Source organism: Phalacrocorax carbo, chromosome 9 (assembly GCF_963921805.1).
Source record: "Phalacrocorax carbo chromosome 9, bPhaCar2.1, whole genome shotgun sequence".
Classification (NCBI taxonomy): Eukaryota; Metazoa; Chordata; class Aves; order Suliformes; family Phalacrocoracidae; genus Phalacrocorax; species Phalacrocorax carbo.
The window spans coordinates 13,344,893-13,365,102 of NC_087521.1; the positions used below are offsets into that span (position 1 = coordinate 13,344,893).

At 43.7% G+C, this 20,210-nt stretch overlaps 1 protein-coding gene across 1 annotated transcript in view; it reads left to right on the forward strand.

Moving 5' to 3' along the window:
• ESRRB (estrogen related receptor beta) overlaps window positions 1–20,210 on the forward strand; it is a 134,719-nt gene that overhangs the window by 75,855 nt on the left and 38,654 nt on the right. The window contains exon 2 of the mRNA XM_064460448.1: window positions 12,708–13,117. Within this exon, the coding sequence (XP_064316518.1) occupies window positions 12,708–13,117 (410 nt within the window). The remainder of the gene's footprint in view (window positions 1–12,707; window positions 13,118–20,210) is intronic.

Here is a 20,210-nt window from a genome sequence, read left to right on the forward strand (position 1 = left end):
ACTGGTACTCTTGAATTTCCAGAAGTGTCAAAATGTTTATGTGTATATTAGAACATACATGTTTCTCAATGCATATAAATAGAGAAAAAAGACCTTCCGAGTGAAGCACAAGCAGATGGCTGTGTGGAAGATACAGGGATTGGAGCTGCCTGAAAATTAGAATCTTGTTTCACAGAATATTTGTTGTTTCAAAATGTTATTTCATCCCAAATCTGGCTGGACCCTGAAATTTTAAGCAGAGTGGAAGTTCCAATAAAGTTTATTTTGAGGAAACTTCCAATATTTTCTTTCATTATGTTCTTGAAACAGTGCATGATTGGTCAAAGAACACATGAGGCAGCACTGGACAGGCTAAACAAAGTGCTAGAACAAAGCAAAATTAAACATCTCATTTACTTTAGAGTTTTCAAAATCTTACAGCACAAAACATTGCCAAAATTGACTTAGTTTCTGTAATAAAACAGAATAGCATTTTTTAACAGAATGAGTTTTTGATGAAAAACTTGTAGTGAAGCGTAACTGCAAAGAAGGAAAAATTAGCTGTATGGAGGTGTGGTCAAGAGGCAGTTTATGTGTGAAATAGCACCTAGGAAGATTGAGACAGGATTAGGCAGTATTAGAGATAAGGTTATTGTGCAGATTGGGTCAGAGGGACTGGACTTAGAGTACAGTCAGATGCAGGAGGAGGTCAGAATTGGTCCACATAATACAGACAGATTTGTGAAGCCAATGTTTTATTCCTCTGGCTAGCTTGCATGCAGGAAAACACTAACTACTCACCCTACTTGCACAGATAGATCTCTGAGCTGTGGTGCTGAAGGAAGAGGTTCAAATTCTGCTGATAATCTGGAGTGTAGGCCATCATGTAAGCAGCAGGCTTATCTGTCCATCATTCTGTTAGGCACACTCATCTACACGCTCTATTCTTTCAATCATAGTTGCTGATTAACTCTCACAATGTTCCTGAGAGGTAGGTCATTCAGGACCATGTCCCTGCTTTTCAGCTGGGGAAGCAGTGTCTTGGAGAGCTGCAGTGACTTGCTGAAGTCTACAAGAAGATTAGTGTTGAGGCTGGAATTAGACTTTGAGGCATTTTGGCTTCATTTTAAGGTCTCACTACACTGTGCTTCACTGCCCCGTGTCATAAGTACGGAGCCAGTGACTAGGAGGCATAACAAGTATATGGGTCCTTAGGCTGTGTTTGGGGCATGGATGCCTAGTGGTTGGGGAGAGATGTGATCTAGGTGTAGAATGGTTCCCAGAAAGTCTGCTCCCAAAAGGGGACTCAGAGAAAGGATGGGCACAGAGACAGATCTGTGAGAGTGAGGTCTACAGCATAGACCTGGCCAGAGAGACATGGGTGTGGGACACAGGCTTAATTTGCCAAGGGCAGAGGGAACTGGGAGACTGGGCACACAGAGCAGATGAAGTGTGAGTGTGTGGAGTTATAGATCCTGTCTTTATGCATCACATTGATCTCATTCAGTGTGTTATACTTAGCATTTCATTTATATAATGTCAGGGTCTTACACAGGTTTGTTTATTTTTAACTCATAGATGACTGGCAGTTTCAGTCTAGATGTTGTCTGGTAATTAAATGGGAAAAATTTGTCCAGGTCTGGCAAAAGATCTTTGTCAGAGGATCTCTGGAAATTGAGATGAATGCATTTTCTTGACTATTTATATTACCTTGTTACCTGGGAGCGAAGTCCAACACAGACACACTACGCAGGAGGTGGTGAAAGCACTGACGACCATTTACATGCATTGGTAAATGGTTGTGCCATTTTGAGATACATGTTACATTTCATTTAGGAATTTAGGTTGGAAAAAGAAAAGGGGCAAAGGTGCATTCATGCAGTAGGAGTCTGCTGCAAAATGACCCACCTGGTGAAGTACATCATATGACCAGAAAAGCTTGGGACTAGAAGCGGTATCATAACTGTGAGGTCATGCCTGACCTCACTGCTGGTGGCTGCTCACTGACTTGTTATTTGTACTGTTTCCCAGAGTAGACAGGGTTTGAGTGAAACCAGTTTGGAGATTTGGCAAAGGATTCCTTCATGTAAACAGTGCTGAATTAATAGAGACCAACACCTGCCAAAGATCCATCTCTTACCAACACCTCTGGATGACCATTTCTTGGTGTACCACATTCTCCAAAGGCAGTCACATTTCCCACTCTACTGAAGAATCCAGCAAGGACTAAGATGGTTTCTTCCCTGCAGGTTTACACACAGCATCCTGCATCAAGCTCTCGACCCTACTGAGCCCCAGTTGAGCTAGGTTCCAGACCTTGCTTTAGAAACGACCCTGTTTGCCCTGTTGGGTTTGCAGTGCTCACTGCTGGCTTGTCACAGACATTGATTTTTATTTCCTATTGCTCTGAACTCTTGCATGGCTCACACACAGTGAGCTCAGTCTATCTGTGATGAGCTATTGAGGTTGTCCAGTGGAGGGGAAGTCTTTAGCTTCCAAGACCTCCCACTGTCAAAATATTTGGCAAAGCTGTGTTGTAAATGGATTTGTGCTTCTGCCTATCCCTACCCCTTGTCCAGGTTGCTCATATGTACTGTCCTATACATGTCTGTTCCCCTTCAGCCCAGTACTGTCTGTCTGTCTCCTCCTCTTTCTATGCATCTAATGGAGGTTGGTAATCCCGTTAGGTGCTTGCAGCAGGCCCTGCCGAATTTGCTTGCAAACGCCTGTGCCAGGTCGAGTGTCATTGCCAGCAGCGCTCTTGGCGGGATGAAGGTTGCATTAGTGAACAGTAATTGAAATGCAAAATAACATTTTGATCGAGCGAGCAGGCTGTTTATTTATCAAATCAATAGCCAAAATGCCCCATCTGGAGAAGTCAGCGTGATAATAAGTGATAGCATTCCAAGGGCAAAGGGAACAAGCGCAGTGGGGAGGACATGCCGGCAGGGTGGGCTGGGCTGGGTCACACTGGGCCGTCGGTTACTGAAACTTGCTTCTTTTTGGGTCCCTTCTTTAAAGAGGGCAGCCCCCCTCCTAGCAGCATCTGCAAAGGGTTCCAGACCTCTGGACAGAGAACAAACACTTCTTAAATACAAGATCAGACAGAGTGCAGACATATGTAAAATCATGTGAGGTCTTCTCCTTCTTATGCTCTGATAGACACAGGGCTGTCTGAAGGTGCAGACTGTTGATGACGTAGCTCAGTTAGGCAGTGTATTTTTGATTGCTTTTTTTGCTTTAGTGCATTAGGTTTGCTATTAAGATCTGAACACTCACGATGATGGTCTGGAAACATGAAGTCATAGTTTGGCTTCTATAGCGAAGCTGCTGGAATGGTGTCTAGGTGCATCCGCATAATGAGGAAAGGAGAGATGTGGGAGGGTGTGTGGGAGGAAGGGGTTTGTGTATATTTACAGAATAAATTTATTATACATATGCATACCTGCTATATACAGATGCCCTACAGAATAAAGCTATGTAACATTTAAGTGTATCTCACAAAGGTACTATATGAAAGTGTAGAAGCAGCTGTATGTCTTCTTTGTGGGTGCCTGGCTGCCTGTCTGTCTGCTTTGCTGCGTCTGCCTGTTGGCTTCTGCTTGTTTGTGAGTAGGGATGCTAAAGACAGGGAATGGGAAGTGAAACTGAGGTTGAAAATCTTGCAAGCTTGCTTTTTTTTATTTCATGTCCCAAAATAATAACAGGGAAAAGTGAAAACTTCCTAGGACGAGGAGATAATCTATTCACCATGGCAGAAAGGAATATTTTTGTAGGTTTTTCTGTAATCACATTTAGTTAAATTTTCAAACAGTGATGCCAGTTTGGGAGGAAGATGGAGGTTATTTAAAAGTATTTTGCTTTAGAATTTGTTTGGGGTGTTTTGTTTTGTTTTTTTAATCTAGAGAAATGAATGTGCAAGTTAGAGTGTTGGGCAAAATGATGTGCTGCTTCTGTTAGTTTTCTGTCTAAAGAATGGTTTGTTGGCTGTGGTCTCCTCATCTCTTGGTTCAGGCAAGTAAGAAAGCAGGACACCGTGGGGCGTCAGGTGAGGCTTGGCTTTAGTGGACTGGAAGCTACTTTGTTAGTCAAAGGAAATGGGGACAAACAGTCTGGAAGATGGATGAATGAAGTGGATTTAGAACAAGTCATTAGGGTTTGAAGCTGGAATTTAGGTCAGCTACAAGTGGCTACTTAATATATGTGTGTGGTAAGAGATCTGCTAAATACCTACCAAAGGTGGGGTTTTAAAGACTTGGCAAAACTGAACATTGAGGTTATCTTAACTAGGTAGCTAAAGATAATCCTGTATATTACAGCAGTCTAAGGTGTGCAGAAGGAAACTGGGTGTTTCCAAGTATCACCTATTCTCTTCAAACCTGTGGTGTTCATTAGCTTGAGAGGAGCCTTGTCTACAGTTACCTCTGTCATGTACTCCCTTTCTCTGCTTGTTCAAGTGCTGTATCTCAGCCTCACTGAGTAGCATAGGTTTCTTGTCTGTCCTTGACCCATGCAGTTCTCCTTTTGTGCCTCCATCCTCACCGACAGCCCAACTTACTCCCACTTCTACACTTTTCCAGTGTTTCTGGGTCATCTACCCTATTCCAGACCCAATGTTTGCTCTCACACTGTTACCTTGCTTTGCTACTGTATCATCTTAGAAATGCTTTCCAGAGGGTCAGGGATAAAAAAAGATTTCAAACTGAAAAGCACTAATTGCCCCCATTGTTATTTTCCAAGCTGTAATTTATGTGGAACTAATTTCAGTCAGTTTTTGAGGATCTGTGTGGTTTTGAGTAATGTTTCTAATGATGAGGCACTTAATTATAGATTTCTCCAAGAGCTACAGGTGGAATCAAGGCAAAGACCATCTGTTCTGTCTGGATTGGATGGTCTTGGCAAGGGTGGGAGAAGGAGGCAGTGTCCCGGTACAACTGTAAATTTTGAAGTGTAAGAAACAGGAACCCTCAAAAAAGAATTAACAGGTCAAATTCAGAGAATTCCTAAATGCATCCAGGTTGGAGAACACACAAGTTCAGATTTAGTCTGAATAAACCTAGAGTCCCCTTTCAGTAAACTAGTATTCTTAAAGGAACGGTAATTCTTAAGTCTCTCATCACATTTGTTTCTAGGATAATGTCCTTGATTTGTAAGTATCTCCCATCCTAACTCCTGCCTCAAACACTTAGAAGAATTAAGCAATACCTCTGGGTCTCTCTTTTTTTCCTGCCATTGTTCACCATGAATTGTAGGCAAGGTTGAAGGGAGGGGGTGCCTTCAATGGATATCTTAAAATGCAAGGAAGTGCAGGCTGAAGAATTTGCACTGGTGGCAATTTTCTCTCAGAAACGCTAAGAGAGTACTGAGTGAAAGAAAAGGTCTATATGAGATCAGATGAGGGATCAGGCTGGAATGCAAAAATAAATGTGATATGAATGGCAGTGCTGGAGGTTTTCCTTTCCTTGCCCAGCTGAAAAGGGTGGAAGCAAAATTCTGACATACAAGTGTTTGAAGTGTGCTTTACTGAACATGTAGTGTGGGTCTCATTCACGTGTGTCTGAAGGACACTGAAGGTACTAAGAGAGATATAGATTATAAGTGCCCTAGATAAGCAGAGTATAAAGAAAGACATTCAAGAAGAAATGAAGGTCTAGCTGAGCATTTCAACAGGGATTGAGTTGCAGCTTTGCTGTATGCAGGCAAAATTGTTGAACTGGTGGGAGCAGTCTTGCAGATGTAGAAGTAGTGGCAGAAGTGGAAATGTGAAACATACAATGATAACATGGAGGGGGAAAGAGTGGTGGTGGAATTTGGATAAATAGTGTACAGCAAGTCAATCCCAGTCCTTGTTTTGCTGTGATATCAACAGTAAGTATGAGCAAGAAGCATCAGCTCAAGTGCTAAAGCAATTCACTCTGGAGGGAGTGCCATTAGTACACCAGAGGTCAAGGTACCTTCAAAAGGCAATGCATTAATAAGAGAGTGAACTGATAATATATGTCACACCTCCAGATTAATTGTCACTTCGTCTGTATAATACTTCTTACCATTTACTAACAAGAGTCATCCTAAGGGTGAAGAGAGATTACAAGAATGAGAAGAATGAAGGCTAGTAGGAAATCCATAATGCTTTTCTGCCCATGAGAAACCTTTTTTATTTATTAAGCATCCTCCAGACAGGTTGCTGCAGCATCTTTTATCAGCGTGAGCTAACTTGGGCTAGGGAAGATCTACTGATATGTAACTGGCCTCTGGTTATGCAATGGGTCAAAGAGATAAAATGGCTCCTGAGCATTAGACAAACAAATACTATTTGTGTAAGAGCCATAATATGAGCACTTGCTGTCTCCATCTCCTTAGCTTGCAGAAAAGCCCAGCTTAGGCCTCCATCTCCCCTGCTGTGCAAGGAATACGTTCCTCCAGTCTACATGGGAGAGCTGGTCTTGTTCAGCAACACACTTCAGTAGATCTCATATAACCCAGCTCCCTTTAGGAATACCGGGGAACTGACCCCTGGGGACAGGTCTCTAGATAGGCTCTTGCAGTTGGGGAACTGTGGGGCTATGCTGGCTTCTTTACATATTTTAATTTCAGCTTCTTCAGCGTCCTCACTCAAAAGTTCTTCCCCTGACCCATGTCAAATTATAAAGCAAATTAAAAAAAAAAATATTCTGTATCTCTCTTCAGAGCAAAGGTGAAAGGCAAGCCAAGCATGATGCTTTTTTACAAAATAAACCGGGTCAAGATGCCCAGCAAAGCCAAAAGCAACAGAAAATGGTTGTAATTGGAATTAGGAAGGTGTAGCTCTTTTAGAATAAAATGCTGACAGTTAGACCTTGTTACAACCTGGCATTCCAGGTTTGTGAACTACAGGTTGATGCTATGGAGTAGAAGTCACACAATGCTTTCTGCTCCAAATTAGAGAGCAAGCTCATCAGCCTTTTGCTAAGCTATGGTTTATGTTTGTTCCAAAGATGTAGTATTTGTGTGAGTGTATTATGGACAAATGCCTTGCAAACAGGCTGTCGGGGGCTTGCTATACTCTACAGAACAGAAGCATAACCCATGCAAGCCAAAGAGAGCCACCACTGCAAACATGACAGACCTCTTAGAAATCATATCTGCACTCCAGAGAAAGATATGTAGATTGATCTGAGGTTCTGCTCTCTTGTCCTTTATAACAATGCAAAACACAGTGATTTAAACAAAAAACCTCTAAAGCCTATGCACTGGTAACTTGGTGATTTATGTTTATGATCGTGTCCATCAGACATGTACTACCCAAGCTCTTGCCTACCCCCACAGAGGAATGAAGCTTGCCCTGTGTGTTCCTGTATGATAGAATAAGCCCAGAAAAGCTTCTTGGACTGTGGCTGGTATGGCTGAGTTATCCACAGGTATCCACTGTCCAGGAGTAAAGTGGCATATTGGCAAATCCCATTTTTCTTGGACTGTTTTGTGGAGAAGAGCTGTCAGTAAAGACAAGGAGTCTCTAAATGATGTCTCTCTCATTTGAAATCCATAATGAGTAGGAGAGCAGCAGAAACCAGTGGGTGTGCTGACCCCTTGCCTCCCTAGCGCTGTGGCGGGTGTCCTCCGAGTGGGGAGGCAGGACTGGGAGCATGTGTGTGAGCTGTCCATGGTAAGAGCAGTTCGACCAACAAGTGTGGGCGTCTCAGCTCCATGACATTAACTCTTTGTTATGTGACCTAAAATTACACTGGCTGTTATTGCAGCTGTCACATCTAGCCTGCCACTTGGAAAACATTATTTCTGTCTTCTGTATCTAAAAAAAACCACCTGACAAAATTGGCTTGTTACTGGAGTTACAGTCAGTGTTTGAGAAGCTGATCTATATTGTTTGTCAGCCAGCTGTGGGTTGCAAAGCTCTCTCATGTGGCCCACAAAGGACACAAAGCCTGTGTTGCCCAAATGGCATCATGGCATGATATGCAGATCTCATTTACACGTGCAGTGCAGAAAAAAAAATTGGGGCAATATTTACTACTTTGATTTTATAACACTAATCTTTTGATCCTTTCTGGTCCTGTCCATCTAGCAGTCTTTCCCGCTCTTTTTATTGCTGTTGTTCTCAAGAGAGCATTAAACACATAAGCAATCCAACCATTATAGAGAAATAGCAAAAGATGAAAGGCTAGGGAAGAATTGGAGAAACTTGTAACATTAACCCAACATCACTGCCCGAGGGAGATAATACTAATGGATAAAAACCTAAAGTGCAATCTCGACTTGGTCTAAACCTGTCTATTTACATGCAGAATCACTGAGACCAGAGCATGCTTGTTTGAGGGCAGTTATGGGCATGTAAAGGCTAACAACATTGTTAGTGATAAACAGCAGTGGGTTTATGAAACAGGAGTACAGCAGACAACAACCTTTCTTGATACAATTAGATAATTAGTGGGGAAAAAGGAATGCAGTGGATAGACTGTCTCTAGACCATACATGGGCTTTTGACACAAAGCCGTGCAAGATCTTATTAGGGAAATTAGATCAAATTGGTTTTAATACAAATCCTGTGAAATGAATCATGGATTAGATGACAGAGTGTAAACAGAAGGGTTAGAGACATTCTTTATCCTCCTGCAAAGGTGGTGTCCAAAAGGGCAGTGTTTTGGTTTTAAATATTCAATAGTGACCTGGAGGAAAATGTAAACGGAATAGTTCTCAAATCTACAGTTGACACAACTGAAAGATACTAGAGAAAAATCAGAGTAGAAAAAAGAAGAGCTAGGCTATAAAAGTGAGCATTATAACAGGCTTGGTAAAACAAGTGGCAATTAGCAGTGTGTGCTTTAAAGATGATACTGGATCTACTTTGGAACACGGAGAACCTCCAAATTTTGTGTTGTGCATAGCACGGTGGCAAAAGCAGCTTATGTTCAGAGAGGTCCCAGTAAGCCAGTGGCTATCAAATCATGTGAGCTGATGTGCAATCTGATGTCTGGCAAAGCTACTGCTCAGTTGGTCCATATGTCTGCCTGGCTGTGTGCTTTCCAGAGCACCTCTCCCCTGTAGTGCTGTGGCATCGCACTGTGCGATTTGGGGCACCTTGCTGCAAGAAAGACCCAGACAAGTTGGAACAAATCCAGAGAAGGGCCACAAAGATGCTAAAGGGATTAGAGGGAATGACCTATGATGATGAAAGGTGAAAAGAACGAAACATTTAGAACCTCTAAGCCTGTTACATGGGCACAGAAATAGTAACGGAGTTTCCTGTGCCAACACGGAGGAGACTTGGATCAAGTCTCTCTCCTTTTACGTTCCTATTAAGGTAACTAGAGCTGAGCAAAATGGCTGTTCATCACTTTGAACTCTGAAAAAAAACATTTAGTTGTTCTTCTTGAAGTTCAAGATGATGTATTTCATTGCCAGGGGACGCTCTTGAGCCTGTTTAAAAATCACCACGGGATCTCAATGAAATTTGCAGAAAGTCAGAGCTGGTGAGGCTTAACTCCGTGTGTGCTGCCCAGCAAAAATCAACTATGCAAGTTCTTACAAAGGCCAGAAAAAAAACCCCACAAGCTCTGAAATGAATGGAATCACCTTAGCGGTGATCTTCAATCTGTCTTGTTGTAAACAACTTGTGCTGCTAAAGCATTTGTCCACCTCTAACCAGAACTCACTGTGTATTACTCTCTCCTGGAAGGGAACAGGAGCATCCTCGGCTGTAAGGATGTAGGGGTATCCTACATCTGTAAGGATGTTTGTTGGTATCCTTGATTCACCATCTAGTAGTCACTGTTTGCCTACCTTGGGGGGAAGACTCCTTAATTAAGGTTGTAAGTTAAGTGAGTTGGCCCCAAGAGATTGATCTCCCCTCCTTTTTTCTTTTTTTTTCTTCAGTGGAGGGAAATACCTCAGTGGGTCCTCTTGAGGCCCTCTGAATTTTGGGCATTTTAAGAGGCAGGAACTGGGATTTGAACTCTGCTGACTGAACCTGACAGTACAGCTCACCTCCTTGTCATGCCTTTTTCATAGTGTTGTCCTCTGTTTGCCCTTAATATTACAACTCCAACTCCTTTTACTGTGGAGGTCCTCAGTGCAGAACAGTGTTTTATGGTGGTTTGCCTTCCATTTTGACCCTAATCTCAGGTTATTGTGCCCAACGATCTTCAGGTTTTTACTACAAATGCACTTTGCAAGCAGGGAAAGGTTCCAGAATTGGCCAGCACAGCAGCCTTCAGCTTTGCTGTGAGATGCTAAGATCTGGTCTCAGCTAGCAAAGCTTCATCTTCCTCCACAGTCAGCTGGCATTACACCAGGAGATCTGCAATCTGTCTAGGTGCCCTGTGGGATTTAAGATGAATGCACCTGCAAAGTTATTCCTGTAACTGCTCCATGGCCTCTAGTCCAGTGTGACCCTCTGGTCAAAGCATGGGCATTCATCAATTCATCATGCTATCTCTGAGAGGGACCAAACTCTAGATTCTTCTCAAGTAACACCAGGCAAAGCAGCCAAGGAACGCGAGATGCCTGCTCCTACTCTCAAGGTCAACAGTCTTGCCAAAGAACAAACTTGGCTGATCGATCCCAGAGATAGGAGATGAGGTCAAATATCAAGGATGACACAGGGGAGGGAAAATTGGGATATACTTGGATCAAATGAGATCATAAGGCTGCAGGACGGTGAAGTTGCTGTATAACATGTACATTCATATCAACAGACACAGAGATGTGATATATATACATGTGCGCTCCAGCTGTATCACAGAATGTTTTGTCCTTCCCCCTGATGGGTTTGACTTCTTGGCAGAAGGAGTTGCCCCAGATAGCAGGTAAATAGGCTGAAACTGAAATAGAAATAGAAATTACCCACATGACCATGGTATGGTAATTTTATACCAGCAGAGCTTCCAAGAAGAAAAGTCAAGCATCCCCAGTCAGTCAGAATTCTTTGGACATATCATCAGGAAAACGTATTTATTTAGGTTTTCTTAAAAGCCTTTGACAAATTATCTTGCTGAAGGGAAAATTTAGCCTCTCAGGTTAATACCAGTATCAATTAAAAAGCATCTGAGACAGAAAGAGTAGACACACCCTACCCAGAAAAGAAAGAGAGGTCAATTTTCAGCAAGAGAAAGGTTAACACGAATCACCCACAAAGATTAGTGTTGTGGTGTTTGATCAATGTGTCAGTGATCTGGGAAGTGGGTGAACAATGAGGCTCTGCAGATGACATCAAATTATCAAGGAAGACTGAAGAACTCCAGAGGATCCTAATAAAGCTGGGTGCATGGACAGCACAGTGGTAGATGAAACACAGTGTGTGAAACAGCATTGCACACCAGAAGGCATTAATTTGATTTTTCATACATCTTAATGGATTCTAAATTAACTGTAGCAACATAGGAAAAGATCTGAGGATCGCAGTAAGTAAATTGCTGATATTCTCTGTTGAAGAAGTGGTAGCAGTTCAGATTTTAATTTAAAGAGAAGAAAAGCAAACAATGTAAGGACTTATATAATAGATAGGCTGAAAATAACATTGAAAATATGGTAATGTCAGGAGGTAATTGATGGCATGCCTTTGTCTTGACTACTGTCCAGACCTTTAGCTGGAGAAGTGATGGAGCAGTGCCAGTTTCATGCTGTTGAGGAGCTGGCTCATTGAACTCTGTTCTGGACTGAACAGAAATAGCCAGACTAGAGGAAGTTCAGAGATGGATGATGAAGCAGATAAGAGGTCTGCAAAAACTTCTGCGTGAAGAACAATTATATAGATAATGAAGAGCTGAATGAGGAGAACATGGAAAAAGTACATTTCCTGAGAAGGAGAGTCAGGAGATGTTCAGGGAGCCTGAAAGGCTGCAGATACAGCCTGGGCAAATAAAAGTGGGATTTTTGTTTGTTCATACACCGCACAAGTACTCCCTGGGACTCATTGCTGTAAGATGTCATAAAAATTAGCACTGTTCTGAAAAATAAGCCTGAACATTTATATCAAGAGTAAGAGTATCTGTGACTACAATAAATAAGAACTGGCAAATTTGGTAAAGATGCAGTCCTTTTCCCTATACTTAAGAGCATAACCATCTCTCTAAGAAGTGGGAATTTGAGAGAAGCATCTCCATTCACTAGTAAATAGAATAAAGATTAAGATTTAAGATTAAGCTGGAGGAAACTTTTGATCAGATTATTTTCTTTCTAGTTGCTAAGCTCATCTTTTAGTGATGATAGTGAAGCAGGGGGAAGGAATCCAACTTGAAACTTTAATTAAAGACATCTGAATTACAAATGAAAATACAACCTGAGCAGGTCCTTCTTGCAGGGTCTGCTAGTGAACTTTTTTCTTAGACCCAGGGCAGCGCATCCTGAACTAAGCAAACATCTCTTTCACCTGGATTGCCACAGACAGGCTCGTTTCTTTCTGCTGTCCCAGGAGTAGATTGTGCTCTGGGTAGATTGTGCCTCGTTGGCACTGATGCCCGTTCTCAGCACTGCAGCCTGTGAACAGCCTGAAATTGTGAACTACACAAAGAGCCTTGACTTTATTCTAATGTGAGTTTGTGGGGAGTAGGCGGGCTTTTCTTAGTTAATTGTACTGATATTCCTGAAGGAGAAGTACTGGGGTGGGGGAGGGGTTGAACTGTCTGAGACATCTGGAGTTGGACTGAGGTGGGAAAAGGAGGGCTGGCTCTCTTTTGACCAACCTGGAGCTGGGTTTGGCCACGAGGCCACTGAGTGCCTTTGCTCTCTCCTTGCAGGCTGCTCGGCAGAATGGCCACGGAGGAGCGGCACCTCTCCTCCAGCTGTGGGTCCTTCATCAAGACCGAGCCCTCCAGCCCATCTTCTGGCATCGACGCCATCAGCCACCACAGCCCGAGTGGCTCCTCCGATGCTAGCGGTGGCTACGGCATCACCATGGGTGGCCACCCCAATGGCCTAGACTCGCCACCCATGTTCAATGGCACGGGGATTGGCAGTGGGTCCTGCCGTAAGCGTTATGATGACTGCGCCAGCGCCATCATGGAGGACTCGCCCACCAAGTGCGAGTACATGCTCAATGCAATCCCCAAGCGGCTGTGCCTCGTGTGCGGGGACATTGCTTCTGGGTACCACTACGGCGTGGCTTCCTGTGAAGCATGCAAAGCCTTCTTCAAGAGGACTATTCAAGGTATGGTGGGAAGGGAGGGAAATTGAGACATTTGCTCCATAGCAAAAAAGGGAGGTGGCGCCCCTAGACATTGCTGAGACTGCAGTGTTTCCGTGCCATATAAAAGGGGGCAAGGAAGGGTGAATGTAATGCACCTAACCCTCTATCCTTTTGCATGCTTCATCTCCCCTCCTGCCCAGCTCTCGTCCTTCTAAATCAATGTGGACATGAAGTTAGGCTTTGTGGTGGTAGGAACCTTTGCCAAGTTCCTAGCCTGGCTGCTGCCAGATCTGGGCATCTGGCCTAGTGGACCTTCCTGCCTCTGCTAGTGGCACTGAGACCCTGATAACGTGGCTGCTTGTGGAGTGAGGCCTGGAAAGGAGATGCTTTGCACTCTAAGGGTGGTTTGAAGGCCTGTTTGAAGAGTGGATGCCTCTGCCTAGAGATGGCATCTCTCTAGAGATGTCTGCACCTTGAGGCGAAAGCTTCAGCGTTATAGGAGTAGAGGGGTTCTCACTCTGTCCTGCCAGGCTTAATCTGTGGCCATGGACTCCATACAAACCTCACCACAAGGCTGGACAAGGCACTTGGATTAGAGTCAATTCTGTGTTCCTCCTTTTTAACCTCCACCAACCCTTTTCATTAAGATGTAACTTCTCTGAAGATAAAAAATTTAGGCACTGAAGGACATAGAGATACCCAATTTTTGTCAGTCTTACTAAGAAATTCCTCAGGTGGTTTTGAAAACCTCAGCCCATGTATGTGTAGATGAATTGCAGTGCATTGCTCCTGCATGTACAATTCATATATGAGGTGTATGGCTGTGTCCTGACTGCCAAAGGTAAGGTGCAGATGGGCACACAGGCAGGTATAACAGTATAGCCAAAAGTGGGAGTGCATCCAGACAAGCTCCAATATCTGTAGTTGCTCAGGTGTACTTACACAAGCAGGGTCTATGTGACCAAACATGCCTGGACATACAGATACTCCCTTTATTTCCTGCACTCTCTAACTGGAAAAATGACAGGATCATTCACCTTCCAGTAGAAAGTGTATTGAGTTTACCTAATCATGGTGGGGACAGAGTCTGGTGAGCAAGCAGCTGTGTGTGTACTTGGCTGTTGTCTGGGGTCAACCCACCACACCAGCACTTCCTTGTCTCCTGTGAAATGAAGGAAATGCATATGTGGGGAGAGCACTAATTTTATTTTTGTTTATTAAATGGGCCTGATTACACTACTTCACTGGGGGTGTTCAGCTCTAGAGTGGACAGAGCAGTACAGGGTGCAGTTCATCCCAGGTCCCTGCAGAATTCACTATTTCTAGTTTAATGTATTAGATTCTAGATGTCTCACCTTACTATTATCCAGCTGTGGAAATAATCACTCTGTATTACCCCACTGACTCTTCCTCTTGTATTATGCTGTGTGGAAGGCATCGCCATCTCTAGGATATTGGCCTGTTCCCTGGCAGCGTTTCTGTGATTTGTCATTGCTGAATTTCCTGTGATTGAATGTGAACTTTTACTTGGACTTCTGACTGTCGGCACTGACTCTGTCTCTCCTCTAGCACTTGGACCTATTCCCAGTGTGTCTTTTTGCACAACCAGGTGCTAATGGAGGGACAGGGTAGTACTCTGAAGCAAAGCCCTAGGGGCTCCTTATATATGAAGAGACTGAAAAACTAACACCTCATGGGAGTGACACTGGAGCATCTCTGTGGCAGAGCAGAAGAGAGGCCTAACCTGGAGAGAGAGAAAAATACCTAGGAACTTTTGAAGAGTTTTCAGAGAAAATAATAAAAAGAAAACTATGCAGGGTGGCAGTAACTGGAGGCTGTATCAGCCTGGGTGATATGTCAGCTGATTTAATCCCAAGAAGGGAGAGCACTTCCTTCCAACCCCCTCTCTCCAGCACAGCCATATTTTCCCTGTGGTTCCCTAATTGATTGCCTGTTAACGTGTAACAGATGGGGGAAAGGAATAAGCAGAGATTTCTCTCACCCTGTCATCAGCTTGGGCTGGTGACTGAGGTACCAAAATGCTTTGATTCCCAAGAGTGGGAGGGTCGAGCATGCTGTGCCTGAGGGTGAGCAATTTCAGCTATGGAGCTGAAGGTTGAGCCCAGGGGAGTGGGCAGCAAACAAGGCTGCGGAGTTTGGTTGAGTCAAGAAAATGCACCATTCCCAGGGCTCTGCTGCAGTGCATGTGTTATACAAGCACAGTCCCGGGCATGCAGGGGAAAAGGGTTTAAGGATCATGTAAAAGAGATGGTGAGTGGCAAAAGCCTTTTCAAAAGGTGTTCATCCTGCAACTCTATTAGGTTCAGTAGATGTGTTAAGCATCTAACTGAAGAAGTGGGAAAATATCCATCCAGGCTGTGTAACATCAATATAGGGTGTGCAGAAAGCATACAGGTGTGTATGTTGTACAATTGCATTTCCCACTAGTATCAAAAAACTTGCCCTGATTCTGATATCTGGGAATGCCGTTGGCTCAATAGTTTGATCACAGAGATGGAGCTATGATCCCAGGATTTCCCAGGTGCTCAGGAGATGCAGTAGGCAAATTCGTCATCAGGCTTTTGTGGTCTTGGACCAGCCACTTTACTTCTTTCTGCTTGAGTATTGAAAGATGAAAAACTAATGACTTTTATGACAGTACTTAATCTGGTGGCCCTATGTTTGGTAACTTTATTGAGTAATAGGTGTGCATGCTGCTATAAAATGGCTCTAAATCTGTCCTGGATGATTAGACTCCTGCAGCCGTATCTAGATACCTCTGATCATGAAGCAGAGCTTCATGCTAAGTTCCCCCTCCAACTACCCCCTCCCCTGCTACAAATGAACCCCCAGTCTGCCTATTGTTTTTTTAACTGCATTAACTCATGTAAAACCTGCATGTCTTGAGGCAGCAGGGTCTTGCAATAGCCTCTCCGCTCCCCCTGCTGCTGCCACAGCAGTGCAAAGAACAGACACCCAAGCTGCAGAGAGCTTCTCTGAGCCTGACAGCTCTGCAGCTCACTTTCCCCCTTAGCCAGGTGAGGCCAGGCTATCCTGGACAACAGGAGGGCTGTTGCTTTTCAGGTGATGGAGAGAAGATAGGCTGAAAGGCGTCCTGGACATGGCTGGTTATCTCTGAGGTCACTACCTCTCTGTGGGAGTTTTCCATCAGAAAACTTTCTTTTCAAAAGAAAACAGAATTTTTACCAAGTTAGATTTCCCCAAGGAAAATTTTGATAACAGGAATAAAAAAGAAGTCAGGAAAATCCAAACCATTGATTCGCTTCAAGCTCAACTGGAGTGGTTGGTTTTGCGGAACTAAGCCAGGATCACACAACACATCCTACCTGTCCCACAGGTTATGGGGTGGGTCACACCTGTGACCTCTCCCATGTTGTGTTACATGACCCAGGGAAAGGATCAAGGCCTGGAAACCTGTGTGTCATTTCCACTTTGCAGCACTGGCAATGCTTGACATAGGCGAAAAACCTGAGACGAGATGACAGCGCATGCCACTGGGCTACAGGCCTTTCTCTCTGAACATGTTATTTTGAACCCCAGGGCTGGACTGCCCACACTTTGAGGCAGAGTCAGAAATTCTGAACTGACTTGAAGCATTTTCAGTCAGCTAGGCTGTCTGACAAAATTTTAATCCTATTTGTCTATCATTGTATTGGTTTGTGGGAACTGTGCTTTGGGTGCCCATTATATTCTACCAGCAGTCTGCATTTACCTCTGTGATGCAAGTGTCCTCCATAAAAACATGTGCCATGGGCATCACCTGACTTTGTGAATATTGCGGAAGGTGCAATTTAGTGAAGATAGGAGAGAATCTGAGTTTCGGGCATGTTGAAGTGTTCTGCTATTGGTGCTTAAGAGAGATCTCATTCAAAATCAAGGTGTTCATATTAGTTGAATGTAATGGAATGGGTCTGTTACATGAAAGATAATGTGGTTTGGATGTTTCTGAATTAAAACTTTTTGAATTTCTATTCCATGTAAATCCATGAATTTCTATTCCATGTAAATCCAAATTTACAACAAAAGCAAATGCTGGATTACTTATGAGATACAAATTCTTAATCTAACTCTATTCCTTCTTTTAATAGTTTGCTCAGTAGATAGAGCATTATATATCAATCAAATATATTGTCATTATCTTTTGTTCACCAGTCATTACAATTGGTAGGTAGTTTTGCCTATTCTGAATATTAACTAATAACAGTGCTGTATAACCATATGAGTCCTTTATTATTCAACATATTCATGACTATGACTTCCCTTCATCTATTTTTCATCTTCAAATAGTGAAAATTAAGGCTATTTCTAAAATGACCCATTAATATAAAATAAAAGCTTAAACCTCAGCAAAATAAATCTGAATTAAGATTTCCCTCTCTGATCTTTGTAAATCATCTCATTGTGTGCTTGGAATTCATACCCATAAGGTGATATAGCAGGACTTGCAAGGAGCAATACTGGGGAGAACTGGCTATTGGAGAGTCAGAGAGAAGAGACGCATTTACCATCATCTTCTGAATAGGCAGGTAATCACAGAATCACAGGTTGGAAGGGACCTCAGGGATCATCTAGTCCAACCTTTCTAGGAAGAGCACAGTCTAGACAAGATGGCCCAGCACCCTGTTCAGCCGAATCTTAAGTGTCCAACGCGGCCGAGTCAACCCCTTCCCTGGGGAGATTATTCCAATGGTTGACTGTCCTCAAAGTGAAGAATTTTCCTCTGGTGTCCAATTGGAATCTCTCCAACTTGTGTCCATTCCCCCTTGTCCTCTCCATGTGACTCCTTGTGAAAAGGGAGTCTCCATCTTCTTTGTAGCTACCCCTTAAGTACTGGTACACGGTGATGAGATCCCCTCTGAGCCTCCTTTTCTCAAGGCTGAACAAACCCAGCTCTCCCAGCCTGTCCTCATATGGCAGCTTCCCAGTCCTTTGATCACCTTGGTGGCCCTTCTCTGGACCCCTTCCAGCCTGTCCACATCCTTTTTGTATAACGGGGACCAGAACTGTACACAGTACTCCAGGTGTGGCCTGACAAGCACTGAGTAGAGTGGGATAATGACTTCTTTATCTCTGCTGGCGATGCCCTTTTTGATGCAATGCAGCACCCTGTTGGCCGCCTTGACCGCAGCAGCACACTGTTCGCTCATGTTGAGCTTCCTGTCCTCCAGGACTCCCAGGTCCCTTTCCACAGAGCCACTCTCCAAGCCAGGTGGATCCCAGTCTGTACTGCACTCCTGGATTATGTTTTCCCAGGTACATGACCTTACATGTATTAAGCAAAGTGCCTGCATCTTTGGATTCCCTGCTTGAGTCTTGCAAGCTTCAAACTCAGTGAGTGTAGCAATACAACTGTTGTGCTGGGATGCCTTTACACCAATAAGGGGCTTAAAATGTGGATAATGCAGCTCAGAGGACTTGTAGGGATTTATAATAGGCTTGTAACAAAATCCATAGTCTTCTAGGGTTTCCTGGTTGTCATTATGGTGGTTAGAGTGGCTCCTGGAAGGGAGGAACAATTGAGAGAGTTTGCTTATTTTCCTGAGCAGAAGAACATTACCATACACAGGATCAGCAAAGGGCCTGTGAGATGCAGAAAGGAGGTTTTTTTGTCCCTACAGTAGCAGCCATGGCAGCCAGGCACTGTCCTATCCTTCTGTCCTTCTCAGCAACATGCCTGGTACTTCTCAGGTGGGAGTTCACAGCCAAAAACCAGATGTTCTGAGCCTGGATCTGGTGCCTGAGTGCTGCTTGCTATTCCCAGCTCTAGCACTTGGAATCAGAAACCCATGTCCAGTGCAGCTCAACTCTGCTAGTCTTGTGTTTTCTTTTTACCTCCATCCATCTGTACAGGGAACTCTGTGCAGAAGGATCTTTTCTGTGGAACTTCAGTACAGTATTTCTGTGTCAAAAACCTATAGACAAACTTGCTGCCAGTAGGTAGCCCCGGGGCCCATCTCTTGCATCCTCATGCAAGCAGGAGGCTGATTTGAGTGACATTCCACAAAATGTCCAAGTCCTCTTTCCTGGAGCAGGAGCCAGGGGTGCCACCCTGAGGAGGCCAACAGTGCTGGTGCTACACCTATAGCTACCCCCTTTTCCTCTCATAGCATCAAGAGTCCTGAAGCCTTGGTCCTCAGATTTCTGTTTTTCTTACAATCTAAGCTGCATGAAGTAAAATTTTTATTAATCCAAGCACTAGGGCTTCTCTCTACTGCTTTTCAAAAGTCTCATTTTCCTGCAGGCGATAAACACGTGTACTAGGCTGGGGAGTTTTGGTGGTTTTGTTTTGGTGGTTTGGGGACTTTTTGGTGGGTTTTTTGAGTTGGTTTGGGGTTTGTTTGTTTTGGTTTTTGTTTTCCAAAAATAGGAGCCTCTACTGATGCTTGTATTTACTCAGGCACCTAAAGCACGTACGTGTCCCTGGAAGCATAGGACAGCCCTGCTGAAAATCATGTCACATATTCAAGTGCCTAAATACAGATTTACAGGTCCAATATTTGAATCCCTTTCATTGAAAACTGCTTTAAAAATAGCCCCTCTCACCTCATGCAGATCATTGGAGAGATTTTCTTCTCTCCTCATACCAGGAGTCAAGCTATGATACCTCAGTTAGAAGGGTTAATTTAAGCAGAAGGTAATAGAGAATCCACTCCATGCATATTATCAGTGTACCCAGTCCTGGTGCAGGAGGTCAGACTGGTGCCTGCTGAGGGCAGAGGAACTGCTGGTCTGGCACTGCACTTGCTGAGAGCCTTTTTACAGTTTTCAGGTCCCTTTTCACTGAGGCACCCAAATGATCTGTGTACCTTCAGAATCAGAGATAAAAGAGATTCAGGACAAAAGCTTGTGGGTACTGAAAGTGTCATGAGAGCTAGTGACTTATTGAAAAGTCAGGTTGCTTTCCTCTGCAGACTGTCCCACTCATGCAGAATAGCTGTACCATGGAGGCATTATACTAACTGCCTGATAGGACCTTCCTATCAGTATTTTGCAAGCAGTTCTTGTAGAACAAACAAACAAGCAAAAAACAAACCCCAAAAAACCCCAACCAACCAACCAACAACAAAAAAACCACCATGGGGTCAGTGTAATA